General features: G+C 49.3%; 1 protein-coding gene and 1 pseudogene across 4 annotated transcripts; one reads left to right on the top strand and one right to left on the bottom strand.

Moving 5' to 3' along the window:
* POU6F1 (POU class 6 homeobox 1) lies at positions 1–25,943 on the top strand. 4 transcript variants are annotated; one of them, XM_036866600.1, is made up of 13 exons: positions 1–312; positions 4,098–4,266; positions 4,729–4,847; positions 10,174–10,266; positions 11,812–11,995; positions 15,522–15,643; positions 16,533–16,758; positions 17,279–17,532; positions 18,157–18,285; positions 18,911–19,114; positions 21,554–21,695; positions 22,267–22,435; positions 23,566–25,943. In XM_036866600.1, exons 4-13 carry the CDS (start codon positions 10,219–10,221, stop codon positions 23,909–23,911), a joined length of 1,824 nt encoding a protein of 607 aa, XP_036722495.1. In that variant the 5' UTR covers positions 1–312; positions 4,098–4,266; positions 4,729–4,847; positions 10,174–10,218; the 3' UTR covers positions 23,912–25,943. The 4 variants fall into 4 exon arrangements, with proteins under 4 accessions (XP_036722495.1, XP_036722496.1, XP_036722497.1 ...); XM_036866601.1 differs by lacking the exon at positions 4,098–4,266 and having other exon boundaries at positions 4,729–4,746; XM_036866602.1 differs by lacking the exons at positions 4,098–4,266; positions 4,729–4,847 and having other exon boundaries at positions 17,282–17,532.
* LOC118902369 lies at positions 6,130–8,814 on the bottom strand (annotated as a pseudogene).
* Positions 25,944–26,295: the final 352 nt, after the last annotated feature.

Genomic DNA, 26,295 nt, shown 5'->3' with positions numbered 1-26,295 from the left:
GGAGAAAAATATATATATACCTGACCGCCCCCCACACCGCTCCCCCTTCTCGCTTCCCGCCCGTCCCCTCTCCGCCCAGCGCAGCCCGCTGAGTCCCCTTCGGCTCTGCCCATCCCGGGCTGGGGGCCCGGGGGCGGCGGCGGGTCCAGACCGGCTCCCGGGCCGAGCCGAGCCCAGCCAAGCCGCGCTGGCTTCTTTGTCTGCGGGCGGCGGCTGCTCCGGCCCCGGCCCCCGGCCCCCTGGCTCGAGCTGTGAGATGAATCTCTAATCGGTGGACGCCGGGCACCCGGGGCGAAGGCGGCTCGGGCTCCGGTAAGTAGCGGGGTCCGGGGCGGGGAGGGGTTTGCACGGAGGGGGAGGGGGCCGGGCAGGGGAGGTTTCGGGTTTGGTTAATATGCAATGCCCGTAATTAGCATAATTTATATATTTATGATAAAGAGAAAAAATGCCGCGGGGCTGGGGCTCCAGGATGCTGGGCCGGAGCGGCGGGGAGCTCTGGGAGTGGGATGGCTAGCGGCCGCCTGCTGTGGACCGGAGACCCCGGGGACCGCGCCCTCGCCTGCCTGCGGGCTGGTCCGGACCGAGGAGAGGAGGGGGCAGCCGCCAGGTGGACCCCGTGGGGAGCTTGGACCTGGCCCCTCCCCATTTCTGCTCCTGGAGCCCAGGTCGGGTACGGACCAAGGGGACGTTTTTCCAAGACCCCGTGGCGACCGCGAATGGATTCTCGCCCCACTGGAGGACCCGGACGCCTGGGTTCCCAGCAGTTAAGGTCGACTGAGGCGGCCAGAGCTACCTGTCACAATTCTCTCCAACCACAATGCACCGGGAGGACTGTGGGGCTCGGGGTTGGGGACCTGGGTGCTGCTGGAAGGGTGGCGGAGTGGTGGGAGTGTCACCGTATAGCTGAGCATGAGCACTTCATAAATATTTAGTAACAATATTATTATTAATAAATAGTCATCATAATGGGCCTGAAATGTGCTTCCCTGGGCATTCTCACCTGGCAAGGCCGGGGGAGCCCCAGGGTGCCTTGTAACCTCCACTTTAGCGTTGGGATCCCCTACTCATTTGTCATTGGAAGCCCCAAATCTTCACAGAACAGCCTCCGGTGCGGGCGCTTGGGGGGGAACTAAAACGCGGTCGGGCAGCCTTCGTGGGCAAATGAAAAGAAGCTCTTTGTAGAGAGCTAGAATCTGCTCTTCCATATTCCTTGTTCCAAAAGTAAAAGGCTGGTCTTCAATTGTTCATAGACAATATCCCACCTCCCTTTTCTTGATAATCTAAGGCAGCCACCATTGACCAGCAGGGCCTTCTGAGGAATAATTTTGTATATTCCATTTTGATTGAAGTCCAGGTTGGTTCTCAGCGTGGTATTTCTGTGACCTGGTACTTCTTTGCATATCTGCGGTAGACCTTCATTCATTTGTTCATTAGTGCAACAAAAATATCCACTCTATGCCAGTTCTGAACAATACAGACAGAACTTCCCCTGTCTTGGAGTTTTAATTCCAGTTTGGGGGTGGAGGTGGGGACAGGCAGATCATAAATATGAAAACAAACAAGATAATATAGAGTGATACTGTGTGTGTGTGTGTGTGTGTGTGTGTGTGAGAGAGAGAGAGAGAGAGAGAGAGAGAGAGAGAGAGAAAGATAGGCTATTCTCTTCTTGGAGGTACTACCTAGCAATTAAGAAATGAGTCAGAAGAAATTTGCTTCTCTAAGGATTCTCTGCATTATGAAGGAATTTGGGACAAGATCATATCCCCCTTCCCTAAGATTTACTCACTATAAAGTCATAGTAATTATCTTACACATTTTTTATAACACTTTACAATTAAAAACATTCTATATGCATGCTTTACTTCAATTTAAAGCAATTACATAGTGTTTGCTGTGTGCCAGGCCCTGTTCTAAGAGCCTTCCATAAATGTTATCGATTTAACAATAGCCAATGGGGTAGGTACTATAATTTAGCCCCATTTCATAGATAAGGAAACTGAGGCTTTGAGGGGTTACCTGAAACAGAAGCAGTACTCAATGTGGGTCTTCTGCCTTTAAACCCCAAGCTCCTTCTGTGTCAAAATGAGGGTCAGTGAGGCCACAGATGGAGTGGGACTCGGGAGAAACTGGACAAATGACGGATGGCTTGGGAATGAGGAGCTGGACCGGCACGTTAGGAAGGGGCGAGTGTGACTGGGGTTCTCCAGAACTTAATACTACTTCTTTGAAATCGTTTTTAAGCAGGCCTAGCATTGGGAATGAGGGCACAAAATTTGAAATAGGCTATGTGTTTTGAGGAGAAGGTAGGAAATATGAGCAGGCTAAATGATATGATCTGATATCATAATTTATGTTTTCAGCTCATATTCGTTAACCTCTGTTGTGTACCAGGAATTATACTAGACTCTGGGATATGATGATAAGTGGATATGACTTCTTGGTCCTTACAGTCTAGTGGGGGAACATACCTACTTGTTATTTTTCACGTTTCATTTGCCCCCTCCCTTCCCCCTGCCTCAGTGAATCAAGTTTGGGCACAAGGGGATGGGGGCAGAAACTAAATCTAAATGTGTCCTATTAAACTAGTCTTTACTGTTTGACTATATATGTGTAAGATTACAAGTGGTAGGTTGGGAAAGGAGAAATAAGGTTGTTCACTACTTTCCTATCTTTTGCCCTTTCCTTTCCTTCTGGCCCATGTGTGTGCCTAGCCGGTCTACCAATAGCTTGGCAAGTCATTTATCTCTGTCCATGAATCGGGGTGTGGGGAGGGAAGTTAATAAATTAAGTCTGGAGCAGAACTGAGAGCTTCCATTTTCCAGTGTGTCCTGATCCTTGGGGGCCAGAGCAGCCCCCGTCAGCCTTCCTCCCATTTCCTGAATGGAGGCTTAGTGTGGTGTCAGGAGGACAGGAATCTGGAGCAGGATGTGGCCTTGAAGTTTGAATCTGCCACAGACTCTTCTGTGCCCTTGGGCAAGTCACCTGACCTCTCTCAACCTCCATCTTCCTATAGATAAAAATGAGGATCATAGTAAGAATACCATGTTAAGCATCTTACTTACAGATCTCATATCATCATCATAACAACCCCACAAGTCTTGCCCATTTAATCAGCATTTTAAAGATAAGGAAATGAAACTTCGAAGAGGTTAAATCGTTTGCCCAGGATGGCACAGCTATCTCATGACCAAGCTGGGATTTGTTTTAGGTTTTTCTCCTAAGCCTATGCCCTTACCTCTCTTTGATCATCAACATTCTCATCAATAAAAATGGGGATCGTAATAGCTAATTGTTATCTGTGCTTTGTATGATAATTCCAAGATAAGCTCTCTTATTATTTATCCCTGAAAAAACAGAGAAGTAATCCGCCCACCTGCAGACAGTGACACAATTGGTCAAGCTTCACTATGTGTTTGCTCTGTGGTCTCATGGGGCTGGTGTCAAAACTGAACAACAATAGTTAACATTTATTGAACCCTTATACAATTTACTACAATGCTAGCTATCCCCGTTTCAAATATGGTAACTGAGGCATGGAGAGGCTAGGTCCTTGTCCAAGGCCTCACAGCTAAGAAATGGTGAAACTGAGAGGTGAACCTAGGTTCCTAACTGCTATACTAAACTTAAATGAGATAATGTATGTAAATTTTTATAATAGCTACCATCTTCTGAGCACTTACTATGTGCCAGGCATGGATCTAAACGTTTTACATGCATTAATTTATTCAGTCCTCATAATAGCCCTATGAAGTAGGTGTTATTACTCTCATTTTTACAGATGAGGAAACTGAGGCAGAGAGGTTAAATCATCTGACCCGAGTCCAACAGATAGTGAATATCAAAGCTGAGGTTGTGAACCCAGAAGTCTGTCTCCAAAGAGTGCTCACTGTAATACTATGTGTAAAGGGGCTGGGTTCCAATAAACTATTTTTTAAATTTATTTTTTAATTGAATTATAGTTGATTTACCATGTTGTGTTAATTTCTGTTGTACAGCAAAGTGACTCAGTTATACACGCATATACATTCTGTTTTATATTCTTTTCCATTATGGTTTATCCCAGGACCAATAAACTATTGATGATGATTATTTTTCAGCAGGTGGGAAGGGAAATCTATGTCCTGGGGCCAGAAATGGAGAAGGGCGGGAGGATAGGCAGAAAATCCATCAGACAATGAAAACCTGAAAGAGGTAGCAACCTGCCTGGAGACTGACGATTTAAGAACAAGGCAGGAGGGGAGGTCGTCTCATGCTTCTTTACACCAGGTACTACATCCGCATGGACCACGGTGGTAGTGATAAGAAGTGGGGGGATTCCGGGCGCACTGGAAGGGAGAGCCAACACGATTTGAAGGAGTTACTATTAGATGTATAGGTAGATGTAAGAGAGAAGGCAAGGATGATGGCAGGGTTTGGGGCCTGAGCATCTGTGGAAGGATGAAGCTGCCATTTGCTGAGATGGGGAAGGCTACAGGCAGATGGAACAGGTTTGGGGTAGAAATCAGGAGTTTGGTTTTGAACATGTTGAGTAGGAGATGATGTGAGCAATCAGTAGGTAGTTGGATATATGAGTCTGAAGTTCCCAGGTGAGGTCTAAGCTGGAGAGTTAGACTTGGTGATTGTCAGACTGGGTGAGACCATCTTGGGAGCATTATCTGGATGATCCAGCTCAGCCCCAGCTACCAATCTATACTAATCTCCTGCTTCCTGTCCTTGTGGCCTTTTTAGATGGCAGCTCTGCAGGAGGTAAGTAGGTGCACAATTTAAATGTAAAAGTGGTGTAGAGATGGAGATGCTGATGTCAACAAACAACCTCGCTGGAGAGGATTATGTCAAAAATTTGAAAGGTAATTTCCCATAACAAATGTGACTCTCTTTCCCGTGAATACCAGTAAAACTCATTCCAGCTTAACCGGCCATTCTTTCAATACACGCAGAGTACTCCACCCCCAAAAATGATTATAATGAGAAGATACTTTACACCTTGAAAACCTCAGACATATTAAGTGTAAAGTGATTAAAAGCACAGAAATGAAAAAAAAAAGCACAGAAATGAGTCTGAGTTAAAAGTCTGAATCCCGGGACTGCCCTGGTGGCACAGTGGTTAAGAATCCGCCTGCCAATGCAGGGGACACGGGTTCAAGCCCTGGTCTGGGAAGATCTCACAAGCCGCAGAGCAACTAAGCCCATGTGCCACAACTACTGAGCCTGTGTGCCACAACTACTGAAGCCTGCATGTCACAACTACTGAAGCCTGCGCGCCTACAGCCCGTGCTCCACAACAGGAGTAGCCACCACAATGAGAAGCCCGCACACCACAAGGAAGAGGAGCCCCCACTCGCCGCAACTAGAGGAAGCCCGCGCACAGCAATGAAGACCCAACACAGCCAAAAATAAATTAAAAATTAAAAAAAAAAAAAAAAAGAAGAAGGCAAAGGAGGAGGCTCTGGCTGGGCACTGCTTCCTGTCCCAGCTTTAACCATGATCTATGTGTGTACTGTAGTTCTACTGCTGGGGTGATCATAAGAGCCCCTTCTCTTAAAACAGACAGTTGATCATCTCTCTTCACTGCTGTCAGGCTGTGGACACTGCATGGCATCATGAGCTGAAAGGAGGCCATCCAGATGTGCTATTTACCACAGTCATTGGGGTGAAAACCCTAAAACCCCTAGGGTGAGCCAGCAATTGCACTCCTAGGTATATACCCCAAAATTGAAAACAGGTGTTGCAACAAAAACAAAGATTCATAGATGCCCTATTCACAGTAGCCAAAAGGTAGAAGCAACCCAAACGTCCATCAGCAGATGAATGGATAAACAAAATATGGCATATCTATATGTTGGAATTTTTTTTGACATATGAGTTTAATTATCTACTAGACCATCCAGATGGAAATATGTGATAAATGGATGGAAACAAGGCTCATAAAATGAGAGAGGCAGGCATTTTTAGACCCATTTTGGTTTAGACATTCACCAGGTTAGACTGTTTTTTAACATTTACAATAAAACATTTTTTTACCACAATAAACAAAACAGTGTATTAAAACTACTTCCAGGATTGTCCAAATTATTTTTTAATCATTATTAACATTTTTCATATTTATTTAAATGCTGTTTCCTTCAGCAAATTTATCCAAAATACTGAATTTTCATTTTAGAACTTGATTTACATTTAGATAATAACAGAGTTCCTAAATTGGCTTTCATCAGGATACCTTTCTCTAAGCTCTAGTGGTTGATACCTTCTCTTTAAAATGTATAAGCATCTTTTTTATTATGTTGTCATTCTCAAACATACTCTGGAGAAAAAATTATGAATGAAACTCTTATGAATTCTTCTTCATTTCTGTTATAGTGTAGAAATTTATCAACTTACACATAGTGATCTATCAAATGGGTGAGACTCAGTTTCTTGTTCTTTTCAGACATAGTTGACTGCAGCTCACAGAGCAACATCTGCCTACAACTTCTTCACTTCCTTATTAACAGCTGTAACTGGGACAGGTCATTCTTTGAGTGATACATTTTGACTAGTTTTAGCCTCTGAAGAAGGTCTTCTTTCTCCTGAATCTCCACCGATTTTACTTTTTCTTCATTTAATCCTTGTTTGGGAAGAATTCTCATTCACAAAATCATTTTGGAGACCTCTGCGTGACCCAGTATCCAGTGATTTAGATTCACTTGCATCGATATTCTTAAAAGTATTTTTCAAATGTGTACTTTCTTCTACCTCACTATGTGTTTAAAATTTTCTTGAAATTCCAGTTTTCTTCTGCTAAAGATGCTGGCTTCTCTGAAAAGATCTGATTTTTTAAAAATTTTATTTATTTATTTATTTTTATACAGCAGGTTCTTATTAGTTATCTATTTTATACATATTAGTGTATACATGTCAATCCCAATCTCCCAATTCATCCCACCACCACCACCACCACCATCCCCTCCCACTTTCCCCCCTTGGTGTCCATACGTTTGTTCTCTACATCTGTGTCTCTATTTCTGCCTTGCAAACCGGTTCATCTGTACCATTTTTCTAGATTCCACATATATGCGTTAATATACGATATTTGTTTTTCTCTTTCTGACTTACTTCACTCTGTATGACAGTCTCTAAGTCCATCCACGTCTCTACAAATGACCCAATTTCGTTCCTTTTTATGGCTGAGTAATATTCCATTGTATATATGTACCACATCTTCTATATCCATTCATCAGTCGATGGGCATTTAGGTTGCTTCCATGACCTGGCTATTGTAAATAGTGCAGCAATGAACATTGGGGTGTATGTGTCTTTTTGAATTATAGTTTTCTCTGTGTATATGCCCAGTAGTGGGATTGCTGGGTCATATGGTAATTCTACTTTTAGTTTTTTTTTTTTATATAGTGGAACTGTTTTTTTTTAATTTATTTATTTTATTTTTGGCTGCGTTGGGTCTTTGTTGCTGCGCACGGGCTTTCTCTAGTTGTGGCGAGCAGGGGCTACTCTTCTTTGCAGTGTGTGGGCTTCTCATTGTGGTGGCTTCTCTTGTTGCAGAGCACAGGCTCTAGGCGCGCGGGCTTCGGTAGTTGTGGCACACGGGCTTCGGTAGTTGTGGTGCACAGGCTTAGTTGCTCCAAGGCATGTGGGATCTTCCCAGACCAGGGCTCGAACCTGTGTCCCCTGCATTGGCAGGCAGATTCTTAACCACTGTGCCACAAGGGAAGCCGTATTTTTAGTTTTTTAAGGAACCTCCATACTGTTCTCCATAATGGCTGTGTAAATTTACATTCCCACCAACAGTGCAAGAGGGTTCCCTTTTCTCCACACCCTCTCCAGCATTTGTTGTTTGTAGATTTTCTGGTGATGCCCATTCTAACCGGTGTGAGGTGATACCTCATTGTAGTTTCTTTTTTTTTTTTTTTTATTTATTTATTTATTTATTTATGGCTGTGTTGGGTCTTCGTTTCTGTGCGAGGGCTTTCTCTAGTTGTGGCAAGCGGGGGCCACTCTTCATCACAGTGCGCGGGCCTCTCACTATCGTGGCCTCTCTTGTTGCGGAGCACAGGCTCCAGACGCGCAGGCTCAGTAACTGTGGCTCATGGGCCCAGTTGCTCCGCAGCATGTGGGATCTTCCCAGACCAGGGCTCGAACCCGTGTCCCCTGCATTGGCAGCTCATTGTAGTTTTGATTTGCATTTCTCTAATAATTAGTGATGTTGAGCAGCTTTTCATGTGCCTCTTGGCCATCTGTATGTCTTCTTTGGAGAAATGTCTATTTAGGTCTTCTGCCTATTTTTTGATTGGGTTGTTTGTTTTTTTAATATTGAGCTGCATGAGCTGTTTATATATTTTGGAGATTAATCCTTTGTCCCTTGATTCGTTTGCAAATATTTTCTCCCATTCTGAGTGTTGTCTTTTCGTCTTGTTTATAGTTTCCTTTGCTGTGCAAAAGCTTTTAAGTTTCATTAGGTCCCATTTGTTTATTTTTGGTTTTGTTTCCATTACTCTAGAAGGTGGGTCAAAATGATTGTTTTTTTCATTCTTGACTTTAAGACACTTTACCGTGCCATTTAATTATGGGAATTAAATGAAGATCTTGTTTTCCTTAATCGTTCTCTAAGTGTTGCACTCACAGATTGTTTTCTTGAACTATTTGTGTGGGGAGGTGATGGATTGGCACGGACCTGTGGAGCGCTGGGTATAGTCACAGCTGAGTCTGATGGACTTTCCATCTTGGAAATGAAATCTTGGTTTACCTGTGCTTCTGCCTTCCCCAGAGAGTGCGAGATCCCATACAATGGAATTTTTTCACGGCTCTTTTCTGTGAAAAGAAATGAAGCACTGATACATGCTACATCACAGATGAACCTTGAAAGCATTCTGCAAAGTAAAAGAAGTCAGACACAAAAAGGCCCCATATTGTATGATTCCATTTGTATGAAATATTGGGAATAGGCAAATCCACAGAGACAAAGCAGATTCGTGGTTGCCAGGGGCTGGGGGTTGGCAGGGAAAGGAAGTAACCGCTAATGGGTATGGGATTTCCTTTTGGATGATGAAAATGTTCTGGAACTAAATCGTGGTGATCGTTGCACAACACTGTAAACGTACTGAATTCCATTGAGTCGTACACTTTAAAATGGTTAAAATGGTAAATTTGATGTTATGTGAATTTTACCTCAATTAATAAAATAACAACAACAAAAAAAGGAAAACAAACGAAGCGGACCCAGGGCTAGAAGAGGAAGAGGAAGAGAAAGGTGAGGAATCCAGAACGCTTCTCCGAGCTTAGTGTCCTCATCCGTAACATGGTGATCCTAATGCTCCCATCCCCCAGCTGGCATGAGTAAGAATGTGAATTAGTGTTCCATAAAATGCTTAGCACAGTGGACACTCAGAATAGAGGTTAATTTACTCTTTTCTATATAAGTATCTAAAACTAGTTGTCCCCTTTATTACCTCTGTTTCTTGTGACTATGGTTTGTGGCTCCAGCAAGACCACCTGTTTCTCACAAGGGCTTGTTTCACTCTGTCTCACTGCATGTGGCAGCTGCTGCACCATCTGAGATGTTGTCCTGCCTCCCATGTTAAAGGCCAGGATGGTTCTTGGACCACTGCCACAGAATCCCCCTGAGTGCTGATTTAGGGGCACCCACCTACTGAATCAGACTCTGGGGATGTTTGGTCTGGGGAAATCGGGGTAGGGGTGTTTAATGTGTTCCAGGTGATAATCAGACACATTAGTTTGAGACAACTGTTTTAATTTATTCCTATCTTTACCATCTCTTTCAGGAAGTCCACTCAGACCCCTCCCCTGAGAAATGCTCTGATACCCAGTGTGCTCCTCACTTGTGTCTGGTTCTGAGAGTCTGGGTCAAAGTCACCTTGGGTTCTACTGGGTCTGCTCTTTCCCACTGGACTGGGGAACTCTCAGGGAAAGATGCCTGGCCCCCTCTTTCCTCTTGTCACCCTCGCTCCTCCTGAGTGTAGGTTCTCCTAGGATGCTGTAGGAAGTGAGACGCTTTAGTTTTAAAATCCTTAGAATCCTATTTCCTTTACTTCTAGACATACCTGGGAGACCTTAGCTTCTCTCTCTTCCTTCCATTCTACTTCTGACTTTTTGAGATGGCATGGAAATTTTATTACTATGTCGCATCAGCCTTTGCTTTTCCCATCCCATCTCACCCTGCAGGATGCGTAGGTGTGGGCCAGCCCCACCCCACCCTGACAAGTGACCATGGATCCTGGAGCCGGGCCAGACTCATCTCTGACTGTCAATGAGCAGGTATCTTCTGGGGCAGGAAGAGGCGGGGGAGTGAGGGTGATGGACCAAGGGGTGTGGGCAAGGAGGAAAACTCCATAGAGCCCCTCGTTGTCTGTTTCTTGCCAGAAACACCCGTCCAGATCGTCACTTTACCCATCCAGATGTAGTTGCCAGCTAGGATTTCTCAGGGGCTGGGTTTGGGGACTTAAGCTGTGACTTTAAAAAGTGAAATTAAAATGTGAAAATATGTATAAGTTAACATGGGGAAAGATTTGGATATCAGGGAATTAACTTTTTTTCTTGCTTATATATCATTTTCTAATTTTTCTTGCAATGACCTTTTATTACTTATGTAATTTTTTTTTCTTTTGAGAGCGTGGCTTATGGAATCTTAGTTCCCTAACCAGGGATCGAACCCAGGCCCCTGGCAGTGAGATGCCAGGGAATTTCCGACTTATGTAATTTTTAAAAGGAGAAAAAAGATTAACACCTCTTAAAATGTGATGGGAGTAAAGTCCTTCATAGGTCAAGTTTGAGTCAGAAAGGGAACTGCTTGGGGGGTTATTGCACTCATACTCCCCTGATGGGTCACATTGTTGCTTTTTTCCAGCAGTCTCTGGCTGGATCCAGTTTTCAGGCCTAAGGAGCGAGTTGTGGGAGTGGCTTCAGGCCTAGGCGGAGCGCAGGGAAGGCCTGACCCAGAGCTTTTTAACGTACCGGGTGTCCCTGATTCTTGAATGGCCCAGTTGGAAGCATGTCAGTGCTGGAGGTAAAGCGCTGAGTGCTGGCTCTTTGAGCAGGAAAGGAGACCCAGTGTTCCGAGGAGGCCCAGGGGCTGCCTGCATTGCTGGGCATGGGGGCTCCCCTCCAGGTGGGAGCACGCCCACAGCAGATGGCACGCTGGAGCTGCAGGCCCACAGGGTACAAAGCTCCAGTCCAAGAGGGCCAGCGAGAGGCCACGTCTTCAGGATTCCTGACCCTCGCTTCAGGAAGTTGGCTTGGAGGGAAATCTTGGCCCGTACTCCAGAGTTTTGGAAATAAAGGAACCATGAGCTTAAAAAGTTACTCAGTATCGTGGAGCATTCATTTTCCACTCCTCTAATGACTCGAGGGACGTGAAGAGGGACTTGCTTCTTGTCCCAGCTTACGCTGTGGATATGGTGTTAGGGGCCATCGTAATCACACTCCAATATCCTAGCAGCCAAGAAGACGACCTTGCAAGGCTGTGGGAGAGGCCATTTACCACTCCCTGAACTGAGTCCAAGAGAGGAAGCAAATAGAAATGTCCCCAAGTGGTCTGGCTCTGTGGGACTTTTCCTAGCTTGTGTCAGGCCCTTCTCCCTGTCACCCCAGGGCCTTCTTTCTCCTAGTACCTCCTTCCCTGGAATCAGGGAGCTGCAGTCTGCTCCAGGCTCTGGAATTCTCACAGAGCACACAGTCCTTGAGACAGGAGGTCTGCATCCTGACGTGCTCGCTCCTCTCTCCCTCAGCCGTACCTAGAGCTCTGGTTCCCCAGGGCTGATCTGCCCCCTCCCCCCAGCAGTGTCCCCCGTCCTCTGTTTGCAGGTCATCGTGATGTCAGGCCATGAGACCATCCGAGTTCTGGAGGTTGGAGTGGATGCCCAGATCCCTGCTGAGGAAGAGGGCAAAGCACTGGAAGGTGTGGCCGCTGAGGGCTCCCAGAGCGGAGGCCCCGCCAAAGCCGGTGAAGCTGGGCCAGACAACCCAGACTCCTCCGCAGAGGCAACTGGTATGAGGCTACCTGCGCCCACGTGGCATTGCTCCGCCTGAGTCCCTTCCTGTGTTCCCCCTGGAGAGCCAGCATGAAGCCGGAGGGGGCTAGGTGGCTTTAGGGTCTCACTGTCTTCCCGTCTACTGGACAGTCTCTGGTCACAGTCTGTACTGTTGGTCAGCTCCTAGGCCACTCCTCATCCCCGGAACTTTAGTTCTAGTTTCAGTCACTTACAGACCTAAACTGGGATGGGTCAGGGTGAGGGGAATGAATTAACCTCGGAGAGGGCTCCCAGGTCTAAACCAGACCCTCAAGCTCAAGGCAGAGAGGACTAAGCCTTCAGGATCCTGACAGCCCTTCCAAATCAGTACCTTTTGTGGTGGAGCTGGGCGGTGCCAGGAGTTGGGGGTGGGAGGCCATCATACACACCTTGGGCTAAGGATATGTGTGTTAGGGAGGGCCTTGTAGAATCCCAGCTCCTCACTCCCAGCTGGGCTGGCATGAGTCTAGCCTGGTGGGCTTATTTGTGCTCTTATTCTCCAAAGATGACTTCAGGGCATGAGTTTGAATCTCCTGCATGTGGAAGGTATGTGGCTGATTGACTCACACTGTCTCCCCTAATGAGCCTGCAGTACAGCTGTGAGACAGCCTGGGCTGTTCTAGAAGCTGGGGCTGGTCCTAGGCGCTGCTCTCTGGGCACAGGGCACCCTTTCATCGACTTTCCTCATTAACACCTTATAGAATAGACATCTCCTTTTGCAGGAAGCCCAGGGCCTCCCTTGCCAATGCCCCCAGAAAGCCATGATTCATCTCCCCTTGCTTTCTGCTGAACTTCACCCCTTCCCTAGATTGGAGATGTGGTTGGGGGAGAGGGTGTGGGCCAAGAGGAGGAGACAAGAAGAGAGCAAAGAGAACAGGCAACTCTCTAACAAAACCCCTGCCAGATCTCACCTCCCTCGCTCTACTCGCAAATCGGTGTGCAGATCCATTTGGGACCCGGGTTATCTTTTCTCCTTTTGAGTAAAGGAATGACAAGAGACGTGACCATTTTCCCCTAGCCTGGAAATGTTCTACTTCCTTGTTGAGGCCAGGATGAGCCATCACCTGTTCCCATGGGCCAGTGCCCTGGTGAGCAGGCGGGAAAGACAAGGATTCTCCATCTCGGCCACCCTTTCCATTTCTTTCCAGGTTTATCCACAGTGCCTTAACTTCCTTTTTTTACCCTTTTATCCATCTTCCGTATCTCATTTCTTCTGGCGCCTTAATTCTGCTCCTTATCCAAAACCTGCTCTCAGGAATTGATCAGAGATCAATTATTTACACCTTAGCATGAGTGTTCATGGTAGTGTGTATCTTCTTCCAGAGGTTTGTATACTTAAGCTTTTCACCAAAGTCTTCTTTATAAAGGAATTTCAGTCATTGTCAAGCAGGGAAGGGAGGTATGTTGATGGTACCTCCTAAGGAGCTGCCAGCTTAAACTGTGGCTTTGATGGAACGTTTCTGTGTATGCAATATTGAGAAGTGTTTCCTCTTAAAACAAAATAAAACTGAGTAATAGGAAACTTTTTCAGGATGAAAAAAGAATCTAGTGATTTGTGTCACTCTAAATTATTACCCAGACCTTGTCACACATACATATTTTTATAGGTGTGGCCCCTGAGGGCAGGCTAAGTAGCATGACACTTACCACCATATTATTTCATATTCCATGTCCTTTATTGACAGATTCACTCATCTGATTCTGGTTTTGGCTATTATCAAACTTTCTGATTTTTTATTGTCATAAACAGTGCTGCTTTGAATGGCCCTTTCATTTTACTTTTCTTTGAGGTGTAGTCCACCCAGATTCCTTTTGAAGAGAAGCCAATTGTTTACATAGGAGGAAGTCATCACGTGGAAAAATACAAAATCTTGCTATCAATGAGAGAAAAAGTAATTGGCTATGAGGTACCACCTATGCCTATTTAGCCAGAAAAATAAATAAACAGTGACAAAACCTAAACTGGGCGGTGCTGTGGAGAAACAGGTACATTGTTGATGGTGCTGTAAATTGGTTCAGTCTTCCTGAAAAGCAGTCTAGCAGGAAGCTACAAAAACCCTCAATGTAGGCAAGCCCTAGGGCCCATGGTCCTACTCTGGAAATATAGCATATCCTAATGAAATGACTATACAGATGGTAAGCTTCCATCACTCGTGTTTATCACATTCCCATTTCCTCACTTTCCTTTTTAGGTTTCATTACACTTTGTCAAGCAAACTATTTTTTAAATTTCCAGAGGTTCAGATTATCCTTATCTTCTCTGATTTTTTTTTTTTCCGATAGTTAGAAATGTATCTCCCCTTCACAGTGGACATAAATCTGCCATTTTGTTTTCTTTAGTATTTTATAAGGCTTTTGTGGTCGTTGCTTCTCTCTTTCATTCTTTAAGCAATCTGGATTTTTAAATTATATACTGTAAACAGTCTAGTCCTTACTTAGGTTGGTGCCTTTCCAGATTAAAACACAGGCTGGGAATGCAGGCTTGGAAGGTTATCTAGTTCAGTGGTTCCCACTTTGTCTGTGTGCTGTATCACAAGGGAGCTTAAAAGAAAAAGAGAGAGATAAAAGGTTCCTGGCCTCCACTCCTGGACATTCTGACTCAGTAGGCCTAGTCTAGGACCTGGAAACCTATACCCAGTCAGTATTAAGAAGCCACTGGTGTGATGAATTGGGAGATTGGGATTGACATATATACACTAATATGTATAAAATGGATAACTAATGAGAACCTGCTGTATTAAAAAAAAAATTAAAAAAAAAAAAAGAAACCACTGATCTGGTCGAACACACAACACCTAGATTCTCTTTAATGTCTCACCATATATTAAATAATAACCCCTCTCCGCATTGTTGTGTGGCTTTAAAGAGGTTTCCTGGTAGGGGTCCCAGTACCTAACTAAGCTCCAATGCATGGGAAGTTCCTTTAGAACTTCCTAGAAGCTGCTCACCCAGACTTCAGACCTCAGGGAATGGCAAGAAGAAAAGCTGCCTGGCCTGGAGAGCCCCTGTAATCCTGAGTGTGGCCAAGACATGTCACTTCCAAGACTTCACCCTACAGGAGTCCTGCCCCTTCCCCAAGCCAGCACCTGCATCCAAAAAGTAGCCTGAAGGTAGGGTGAACAGTGATCCAGTTGCTGGATGAGCCAGTCAATCCCATTGATTCTAGCTCCTTCTCTCCCTGACACATGTTCCTTTCTACTACTGATTCTGTGATAGGTCCTAGCATCCTACAGAGCCAGGAGATGAGAGACTGATACCCAGCTGTGCCTGGGTCTGCATTTCCTTCATCCACATGTGGGAAGAGGGTGGCCTACCTTCCAGGTCTGGCACAGGGTTCTCCAGCCTCCTATTCTCACTACCCGTAGCTTTTGGGAAGCTGCCTCTGTGGGCCAGGGAAGGCCAGTGATTGGCCTCGGGTGATGCAGAAATACAACGTGGGGCTGAGGGTTGTCACACTCACCCAGGCTCACTCCTTGTCCCTCTTTCTCCCAATGCCACTTGAAGTGAAGTCACTCCCGGGGATACCGCCGAGCCCTGCCCCTGCCGTTGCCACCTTCAGCCAAGCCCCATGCCAGCCTCAGGCATCGCAGACCCTGACGCCACTGGCTGTACAAGCTGCCCCCCAGGTAAGGGCCACCCCAGGGAGCTGGACAGAGGGCAGTGGGCAGGAGCAAGGCATGGGATAGCCAACATGGGCTGGCCATGGGATCTGGGAGCTTCATGAGGCAGGACAGGGAAGGGGCTGTGGCTTGAGGGAGGGAGTCTCCTACTAGGTACCCCTGGCCTCTCCCCTGCCCCAGATCAGGCCCCCTGGGAAAAGTAGATCTGCATTTGCCAGGTAATCTCTTTGGGTCCAGGAAGGATTATAGAGATTACATTAACTCCTTCAAGTCATCTAATGACTAAGTGAGTGAATACCCTTGTCAGCCCCTCTAGGGGATGCCTAGAAGTGTTAATGGATTTTTGGTCCTCACTTAGAGCCAGGGGCAGCCCCAGCTCAGTGAGAAGCTGTCTCCAGGGGCCTCCAGGCATGCTGAGCTCCCTGTGACCTTTCACTGCAAGCACAGTTCTCCAAGGCATCCATCAGGATTGTCCTCCATCAGAACTTCCCGGAGACCCCTGTGGGTCTTGACCACTTGGTTCCACCAGCCCCTGCCCCCTGCTTCCTGGCCACAAAGCATTGGTCCTGTGGGCAAGGGCCCAGGGAAGGCTTGGGAGGCAGCAGACCGTGGTGGGAGAGGCCTATGACCCTTTCCGGTCCCTGAGCAGGGCTGGGCCCTGTCCCTGATATGGGCTGCTTCTCTGAAGGCGGGATAGTCCAGTCCAGGTGCCCCCTCGGGCGGGGTTGGGCCTCCAGCTAGGGCTTGTCTCTTCCCCGCCCTCACGCGGGCTTTTCCCACTGCCCTCAGAATGCTTTGTGTGTGCTCAGCTGGGTCTGAGAGACCCAGTGTTTGCGCTGTCAATGTTGATTTTTTATTTTTTCTTTTCTTTCTGAAATCTCGTTTGCTTTTGCAGGTCTTGACTCAGGAAAACTTAGCCACAGTTCTGACAGGAGTTATGGTTCCAGCAGGGGCAGTTACTCAACCTCTTCTTATCCCCATCAGTATTGCAGGTCAAGTGGCTGGTCAGCAGGGGCTGGCCGTGTGGACAATTCCTACAGCAACCGTGGCTGCCCTCCCAGGACTGACCGCTGCTTCTCCCACGGGGGGAATTTTCAAGCCACCTTTAGCCGGTCTCCAAGGTAACGGCAACTCTCCCCAGGACCGCACCAGGCTCCCCACCACCTTACACTACCATCCCTGCACGTGTGCTTGCCATGTCGGACTCCAAACCCGCGGCCCTCCCAGGGCGACAGCCCTGGAGTCTGGATCTGGTGTCCCAGGCCCCCAGCCACAGAGCTGCTGCACCACCTCGGGACTCTAGGCCATGGCACCATGCTGGCCCAGCAGGCCTCTCTTCCTTCAGCCAACTCTCTGAGACTGCCCCTCCCCGCTACGCCAGAACTCACCCCGTGACCAGCCTCCTGAGAAGGACTGCAAGAAGATTCAACTTCTGGTTTTGAATCGACACCTCTCCAGGCCCAAGGGAGGGGGGATGAGAGAAGTTGGCATGTGCCGCCCCCGCAAAGATCAAGTGAATCACAGCTGCCTGTCCCCCCTGCCCCAACCCCTCCTCGTTCTCGTGCCAGATCCCTTGGGATTGGAGCCTCCCTGGGCTACGGCTGGGCGTTTGAGCACCTCTGTCTCTGCCTTGCTCCGTAGCAGCTGCCGTGCTGAATGCCGCTCTCCCGGCACCTGTTCAAGCTGCCCCACCGGCCCAGGCCTCCTCGCCCACCCGGCCCCGACCGCCAGCCCAGCCCCAGACGCTGATCCAGCCCCAGCCGCTGCTGCAGACCACACCTGCCATTCTACCGCAACCCACTGCTGCCACCGCGACTGCCCCCACCCCCAAGCCAGCGGACAGCCCCCCACAGATCACCGTTCAGCCTGCAGCCTTCGCGTTTAGCCCAGGAATCGTAAGCTGCTGCCCTCACCAGGGGCTAAACGGGGATGGACCGAATCTCTGGCCAAGGGTGAACCTGACCCTTCCCTCGGGGGAGGAAGGAGGTGGAGGACCAGCCCCCTGAACATGGCTCTCTTCCAACACTTCGGCAGAGATGGGCTCCTTCTGAGGCCTTCCCCTGCAGCTGCCAGCCCATCCGTCCCAGACAAGAGCAGACAACCTCTGCCAAGAGGGCTGGGCACATCCTCCAGAACCTGAACCGCTGGACCAGCCTTGGAGGGTGGGATGATGTCTGGGGATTGCAAACTCGTGAGCCTGTCGCTAAGGTGGAGCTAGAGGCTGTTAGATGTGACACTAGTCACATCAGCCCCTCCAGTCTGGCCTTTCTGCTCTCCCAGGGCTAGCCCGAAAGATCAGCCAGAGGTACTCCTCCATGACTGCGGCCCCACCCTTCCCTGCTCACCCCCTGCACCCCTGGCCCTGGACACTATTCAGCTGGTGGACTTGGGCCTGCAGCCCACACTTACATCTGCCCAGCATCCATACCCCCCGCCCCAGTACCCTCAGCCCTCTTCCCTCTGCCTTGGGCTCTTTCTCGCCCCATCGCCTCTGAGCAAGGCTCTTCCTCCACCCACAGATCAGTGCTGCTTCCCTGGGGGGACAGACCCAGATCCTGGGCTCCCTCACTACAACGCCGGTCATTGCCAGCGCCGTTCCCAGCATGCCGGGCATCAGCAGTCAGATCCTCACCAGCGCTCAGGGACAGGCAAGTGGTCAAAGCCAGGCTGAGGGGTGGGGGCTAGTGGAGATGCTGGCCGTGGAGGAGGGGCAGGACTTGGGCTGAGGGTCGTAGGAGCTCAACTAGGGTGACAAGCTGCTGTTCATACCCCTTGTGTGACAGCGCTCTGCTGATGCTGAGGCCAGGCAGGGGCATAGCCGCCATCCAGCCCTGGTGGTCCTCACTCTAGCTGGGGCTTTCCGTTGATGGAGCACTCACTTTGTGACCAGCCTCTGTGCCAGGTGCTTTCTCATACATTATCCCACTTCTTTTTGAGTACACACCTACTGGGTGGAGATGTTTATTCCCGTTTTACAGGGGAGAAGGCTGAGGTTCAGAGAAATTAAGCCGCACCGTTAAAATGTGGCAGAGCAGGGATTCACATCCAGATCTGTCTGAATGCACATGCAGACCTGTTCCTGCCCCACCACGGCTCTGGAGAGAGAATAAAGGAAGCGGCCCCTAGAGTGTGAATCCTTCACTTTCTTGTGAGGAAACAGGCCCAGAGGGGTTGAGTGATTTGTCTAAGTCCCTTCCTGCCAACGTGGGGATTTGGGTTGGGGGTGGACCTGGGCGCTGCCCTCACACTTGGGGTCCCTATGTTTCCTCCCAGGTTATTGGAACACTTCCGTGGGTAGTGAACTCGGCTAGCATGGCGGCCCCAGCACCAGCCCAAAGCCTGCAGGTCCAGGCTGTGACCCCCCAGCTGTTGTTGAACGCCCAGGGCCAGGTGATCGCAGCCCTGGCCAGCAGCCCCCTGCCTTCTCCCGTGGCTGTCCGGAAGCCAAGCACTCCTGAGTCCCCCGCTAAGAGTGAGGTACAAGGGCTGGGTTGGGGGATGGGGGCAGGCAGTGCTGTCTGGCATGGGTGGCCTCCCTCCAGACTGTGAGCAGGACGACACTATTTTCTGAAGCCCCTGGGAAAGCAGGGCACCTCCCCAAAGCGGGGGGAGGTTCCAGGGTAGAAGGTCCACGTGAGTCCACGCATTCTCTGCCTGGGAAAGCAGCACCACCGTCCCCCGACCCCTTACCTACGCACACCGAACATGTGTATATGTGCCCTCAGAGGTCAATAGCACCCTGAGAAAGCCAGACAGGGGTGGTCAAAGTAAACTAGGCCTCGGTCAGCTCCAGGGTGAACAAATCGCTAGAAAGGCCCTGGGAGGTTCGTTCTGTACCCTCTCCCTCTTCACCCCTTCATCCCTCCACCCCTCCGCCCTGCCCTGTGGCATTGATTATTCATTTATGTGTTCATTCTAGGAGCAGTTTTTGAGTGCCTACTATATACCAGGTGCTGAAGATGTAGAGATGAATAAGATGCCCTTCCTAACCTTAGGTAGCCCAGCATCAGAGAAAATTATAAGTCAGCGTGACAAAGGCTATGAGAGGGGCAGGATAAGGTGCTTTGGGAACCCAGAGAAGGGAGCTCTCAGCAGACTGGGGAGTTTGACAAGGCTTCGTAGACTAGGACACTGAACTAATCTAAAGGGATGAGTTGGATGAGAGAGTATTCTACCTCCACAGAATTGCAGGAAGTACAGTGTGCCAGAGCAGGGGTTCTCAAACGTGAGTGTGCCGCAGAACCACCTGGAGGGCTTGCTGGGATGCAGATTCCCGGGCCCCACCCCAGAGCCTCTGATTTAGTAGGTGTGGAGTGGCGTCCAAGAATTCACATCTCTAACAAGTTAGTGGTATGTAGCTTCCCAGCTTCATTGAATAACCTCTTAGCCTCATCTATAAAATGGAGGTGATAAGAGTACCAACTTCAGAAGGTTATGAATGTTAAAGGATAGATTACACATAAAGCAGTTTATACTCTGGTACACAGCACTTGAAAAATGGTGCTTTTATTGTCATCACTAATATTAGGTAGTAGGGAGTCGCGGGAGGGTTTTTAGCAGGGAAGTGGCTGATTAGATTTGCATTTTAAAAATTCCCTCCGTTATCCAGGTGGAGCCAAGAATTGGACTGTGGTGAGACTTGAGTCATCGTCCCTGTTAGGAGACAGCTTAAACAATTCTAGCCAGAGACAAGGAGCTCTGAACAAGGCCCTGGGGATGACGAGGGAATGACTTGAAGCTACCAGGAGGTAGAATTCAGGGAACAGGACCCATCCAAAAGAAATCTGCACTTTCAGGAAGCTTTAAAAAAAATCATACTAAAAATACTAATTTCATATATTTATAGTTTCTCCTGATTATAAATACGGTACATGTTATTTATAAAAACTCCAACATTATGTGTGATGTCAAAAAGTAAAAATCCCTTCCAACTCTACTTCCAGAGATGACTTTTGTTGACAGTTTGCTTTATATGCCTCAAGATTTTTTTTTTCCAGGAAATTCATATGTCTTTTTAAAGGAATTATTCCATAAAAACTGTTTTTCACCTTACTTTTTTTCCTTTCACTTAGCACTGTGACTCAGAGCTCTTTCCATGGCAGCAGTTAAGAGATAAACCTTATTCTTTGTCACGGCTGCACAGTATCTTAATGTAGAGAGGTCCCAGAAGTCATTTGCCAGTTCCCTATTAATGGGTATTTGGGACCTGGAGGCTCTAGAATCAGGTTTAGATTTCTCCTTTGAGGGCAGAGATTTGAGAGCAGTTATCTCAAGGGCAGACACTTGTTGGGGCTTTGACCAGGTGTGCTGAACCTTTCTGAGCCTCTGACCTGCCCGGGTCATAGGCAGCAACAAGGCCCCGGCTTGGTGGGGCACGTTCTATGCTTATTTTGGAGGTCATTATCATTGGGTGGGTGCTAATGCATAGCTTCTAGTCTTGCTTTTTGATGGGGCACAGGTAAGAGTGTGCTGGGTGAGTGAAGATTCCATGCCCACTTTTTAAAAAATTTATTTATTTAGTTATTTATTTTTGGCTGTGTTGGGTCTTCGTTGCTGCGCGTGGGCTTTCTCTAGTTGCAGCAAGCAGGGGCTACTCTTCTTTGCGGTGCGCAGGCTTCTCATTGTGGTGGCTTCTCTTGTTGCGGAGTACAGGCTCTAGGTGCGTGGCTTCAGTAGTTGTGGCACCCGGGCTCAGTAGTTGTGGCTCGCGGGCTCAGTTGCTCCACGGCATGTGGGATCTTCCCGGACCAGGGATCGAACCCGTGTCCCCTGCATTGGCAGCCGGATTCTTAACCACTGCACCACCAGGGAAGTCCCTCCGTGCCCACTTTTGCCCTGCCTCTGGCCCCACCAGAGACTCTACCCCCCCGAAACAGGCAGGCGGGCAGTGGGGTTTGTTGGCTCTTCTCCTCGCAGGTGCAGCCCATCCAGCCCCCGGCAGCCATGCCCCAGCCAGCTGTGGTCATCGCCAGCCCAGCCCCAGCGGCCAAGCCAGCTGCCTCTGCTCCCATCCCGATCACCTGCTCAGAGACCCCTACTGTCAGCCAGCTGGTGTCCAGTAAGTGGCTTCTAGAGAAGGTTGTGGAGAAGGGGAGAGGCATTTATTTGGACACGCTGACCTCATTAGATGACGCTCTCCTTAATAAACTTCCTGGAGTCCACAGGGGAAGGGCACAGGCCCATTGCCAGGAACTGGCTTTCTTATTCTCATTCTGTGGAGCTGGATTCTATGCATGAGGATGGTGGAGGCTGCTTAGCCAGCTGTCTGGCTGCCTCTCTGAGGAGCCAAGCCATTGGCTGTCTCCCCTGTGGTCTCTCACCCAGTATTTGAGGAGTGTGGATGGCCAACAGGTGTGCTTGGGGCCAGGCTGGGGAGAATGGGGGAGGGTCAACAGTTAGAGCCGGAAGAACTTGAAAATAGGCCTCTACCTCTATGCACATTGGTCCTGGCCCCTTACCCCCAAGTCTTATTTGTCTTGGGGACAGGGGTGATGAGGGTCTTAAGGGTACATAGGCCTTTTGTCAAATGTCCTTATCCCTCACTACAGCACCAGGCTAGGCCAATGGGCAAGATAAGCAGTGATGATTGTCTGTCTTACACACACCCCTGCCCCCTTCCTCTGGCCTAGAGCCACATACCCCGAGTCTGGATGAGGACGGGATCAACTTAGAAGAGATCCGGGAGTTTGCCAAGAACTTTAAGATCCGGCGGCTATCCCTGGGCCTCACACAGACCCAGGTGGGTCAGGCTCTGACCGCGACGGAAGGCCCAGCCTACAGCCAGTCAGCCATCTGCCGGTGAGTAAGGCTGCCTTGGACAAGGTCAGGGCACTCACAGGGGCCCAGGTATCTGGCCCTTTTCCATATTCTCCCTGGCTTCTGCCCTCTTCCGGACAAGGAAAGCTGTTCTAAGGGTAGACATGAACACCTAGAGTAGCCAAAGTCTTTCTGGGGGCCCTCTGAACTTTAGCCCCCAATCCTGAGCATTTATACTGTCTTTTTTGGGAAAACCAGGATCCTAATCCATTTAGGAATCCTAGAGGGACAGGAGTACAGCTTATGAAATTAGTCACAAAAGCGAGAACTTCAGTTCTGGCTTGGTTCTCAACTATAACCCACTATCACCCCTATCATGCTCCCATCTCCCCCTCTTTTGGGGCATGACTATAAAGTGATGTAGCTGATTTTTCTGTGTGCAGCGTACAGACTGGTTCTGGTGCCGGTATTAAAGGAGGGGTAGGGAATTCCCTGCCAGTCTAGTGGTTAGGACACGGCTAGGGGCCCAGGTTCGATCCCTGCTCGGGGAACTAAGATCCCGCAAGCCACATTACATGGCCAAAAACAAACAAACAAACAAACAAAAGAAATAAAGGAAGGATAGCCGAGGGTTTCAAACACGAAAAAACACACGGTTCAGGGATGGCCAAAAGGTTTCATCTGCCTGCCAATTCTATAGATTACACTAGAGTGACTATTAGACTACCGTGCCATGTTGGGAATTCTGTAGTCACATCCGGGCTCAGCCAGAAAGAGTATTCTGACTTAGAGATGCTGCAGTTGGAGGAGGACAGTACTTACGACATCCGTTTGGCATCTCTGGAGGCCTCTCAAGATGACTCCTTAAAGGACCTCACCCATTTGGATATGAAAGTTCTGGAATGGTGCTCACACTAAAGCAGTTGCCCTGTTATCATCGCACTACTGAACCGAGGCCATGGGAATGGTCTCCCTGTTATGACCTGGGATACAGGACAGTCTGAGGAGTCTGGGCTTGGCCGAGCCAGGGGGTTTTAGCGGGGGTGGTGAGGGGAACACTGAGCACAGCCCCACCAGCCCCAAGAGGAGCAGCCCCTTGTGGAGAGCGCTCACGCCCGGTGTGGGGAGTGAGACACTCTCACTGTTCCTTCCTGGGCTTGGGTCACCTGCAGGTTTGAGAAGCTGGACATCACGCCCAAGAGCGCGCAGAAGCTGAAGCCAGTGCTGGAGAAGTGGCTGAATGAAGCTGAACTCCGGAACCAGGAAGGCCAGCAGAACCTGATGGAGTTTGTGGGAGGCGAGCCCTCCAAGAAACGCAAGCGCCGCACCTCCTTTACCCCCCAGGCCATAGAGGCTCTTAATGCCTACTTCGAGAAGAACCCGCTGCCCACAGGCCAGGAGATCACCGAGATTGCTAAGGAGCTCAACTATGACCGGGAGGTCGTGCGGGTCTGGTTCTGCAACCGGCGCCAGACGCTCAAGAACACCAGCAAGCTGAATGTCTTTCAGATCCCTTAGGGCTGAGCCCCCAGCCCTGTGTTCCAGCACTTTGTACCTTCCCTTGGCACCCGGCTGCAGCCACCACCCTGCGGCATCTGTCATTCTGCCACGCGTGGCTGTGTTTGTCCTGGGTCGTGAGACTACACTGTGCGCCTGTGTTTCAGCCCCCTCCCCCTCCTGCCATATCGTCCACATCCTGGGGAGGGCAGTGGGGCCCGCCTGAGACCTCCAGGCTTGGGGATGGTCACGCCAAGGGAGGGGATCTGTGGTGTCACTTGAAGAAGCACTTTGCTAATGTGGTCTTTGAAGGGTGAATTCTGGTTGGGAACCGGAAACTCCCCTCTCTGGGGCAGGGCTGCAGCAGCCTCTGAGGACCACTGGCCATTAGCTCTTGTTTTCCACGGCATTCGCTTTCCACTCTCCCTCCTCCTTTGCTCCTCTGGCAGGTACGGCGGCTAGTGCAGCGGAAACACAGCCTCACCGCCCCCCCACCCCGCCCCCCCACCCTCTGCCTGCAGGTACACTGTCCCCTGAAAGAACCCAACACATACAATTCTGAAAAGGGTGATGTGCTGCTCAGAAGGTCAGACTCCATGTCTGCCTGGACCTCAAGGTCAGAAGGTTTCCACAGCCCTGGGGCCAGAACATGGGATCTCCTCTCCCATCTCTCCCGGGTTCCTTTGGGAGGGTGGAAAATTGCCCTGAAGCAGAACCTTTTCTTTTGTAAATCATGTTGGAAGGAAGCAACAGTGAACTCTAGCTGTCCTGGAGTTGACCTGGGTCTGTAGCAGGTTGGGAACTTAGTCAATAAGGCCATCCTCCCAGATTTTAATCTGATCTCTGTCCGTGGCCATCTCCACATCAGAATGGTGTGGTTAAGAGAGCTTGCAGCCTGGAAAATCGCCCGGCCCAGCTAAGCAGGCACTCGGGGGAAAATGAGGAAAGGAATGCTGACTCTCTCTTGTCCTCACACTCACCGCCCCCCCCCCCCCCCCCCCCCCCAGTCCTGGGCCCTTCTCAGAAGCAGCAAGTTAAACAAGAAGCCAGACAGCAAGGCCCTGGGGAAAAAAAGCCAAGATCCAGAAAGAGCTGATGGCAGCCCTGGAAGGTCTCTTTGTGGAAAGTGACTTAACTCTAATTTTCTTTGGAACTTGAAGTCTTGGATACTGGAGGAGAAATCTAACTTTGTCCAGAGTCTTAGACCACGTGTTTGTGTAAGCAATCCCCCCAGTCCGCTTCTGAGCTAAGAATACCCCTGGAGCAGGCTGGGTTTTGCCTTCAGAGAGGGTAGCTATGGTACATTGGGGGTTGGCATCTCATCCGAGCTGTTAAGTGAGTTTCCCAGCCTCACTGTGGCTGGGCCTCCCCTGGAATTCAGTAGGGGATCAGGAGAGCACTGCAAGGTTTGCTGAGATGAGCCCAGACTTGCTGTGTAGACTAGACTTAAAGGGTCACACACAAGTCACAGGGGTCAGCCACCCCCTCCTTTCACAACTCCTGTCCTTACAGCGCCAGGTCTCTAGGAGCTGCCTCCTTTGCACCTCATACAATAAACCCTGAAGAAGTGACTGCCGGGCGAGGGCACATCACCACCTCTGTCGGACACTGGTGCAGAGCCTAGCCTCGCTTCCTCTGGCATGCTGTGTTTCCTTTCCTGCCTGCAGCTGCTCCCTCCCAGGCCCTACAAAGCCAGTGTGGGCGCCCTCTTGGTAGCTCTGCCAGTGAGAGGGCAGTTGTGTGTCCAATGGCCCGCTCCCGCCTACCCCACGCCGCTGCATCCTGACCAACCAAACGTGCTCGAGGGTGGTGGAGGATGAGGAAGCAGGTGGGCACCTTGTCTGCCCCAGCCTCCCGGGAGAGACTACGTCTCCAAGGGTAAGGCTCCGCGCTCAAGTTCAGGGTTATCAACCTGTCTCAATGAGATGACGAGCTCACTTGAGAGGGGTGTTGTAAACAAGTTTTCAGTAAGAATGAAGTAGTACCAGAGTTTGTAAAGGATTCAATCACTTATAGTTCAATAAATTAGACAGATATGGGTTTCTACCCTCAAGCCCTTGTGTTCAGATATGCTTTCTTTTTTGGGAGAGACAAGTGGGTCGTGGCTGGTGCCCTGGGAGTAGCATATAACCCAGGGCGTGTCCGTGGCAGTGGATATGCAGGAGGACACCATCTGTCCTGTGTCACGGCAGGAAAAAGCTGATGAACTGCTGCTCTAAATTAGGCCTGGCCATGCTTTCTTAGCTCCTCCCGCATCTAAATGTGTCTTCCCAAGGCTGGGCTAGAACTAAAGCATTTTTTTCCTCTGCTGGAATGACGGGGTTGGTCTTTCAGAGGAACAAGTCCAGGGGCAGAATGTTTGCAGGCTGAATTCCCCAGGCAGGGGGGTACAGGACGCCTCAGAA

The sequence above is a fragment of the Balaenoptera musculus genome, chromosome 10 (assembly GCF_009873245.2).
Source record: "Balaenoptera musculus isolate JJ_BM4_2016_0621 chromosome 10, mBalMus1.pri.v3, whole genome shotgun sequence".
In the NCBI taxonomy this organism is placed as follows: Eukaryota; Metazoa; Chordata; class Mammalia; order Artiodactyla; family Balaenopteridae; genus Balaenoptera; species Balaenoptera musculus.
Note: the sequence above shows the minus strand (reverse complement) of the source record. Positions and strands in the feature narration are given on the sequence as shown.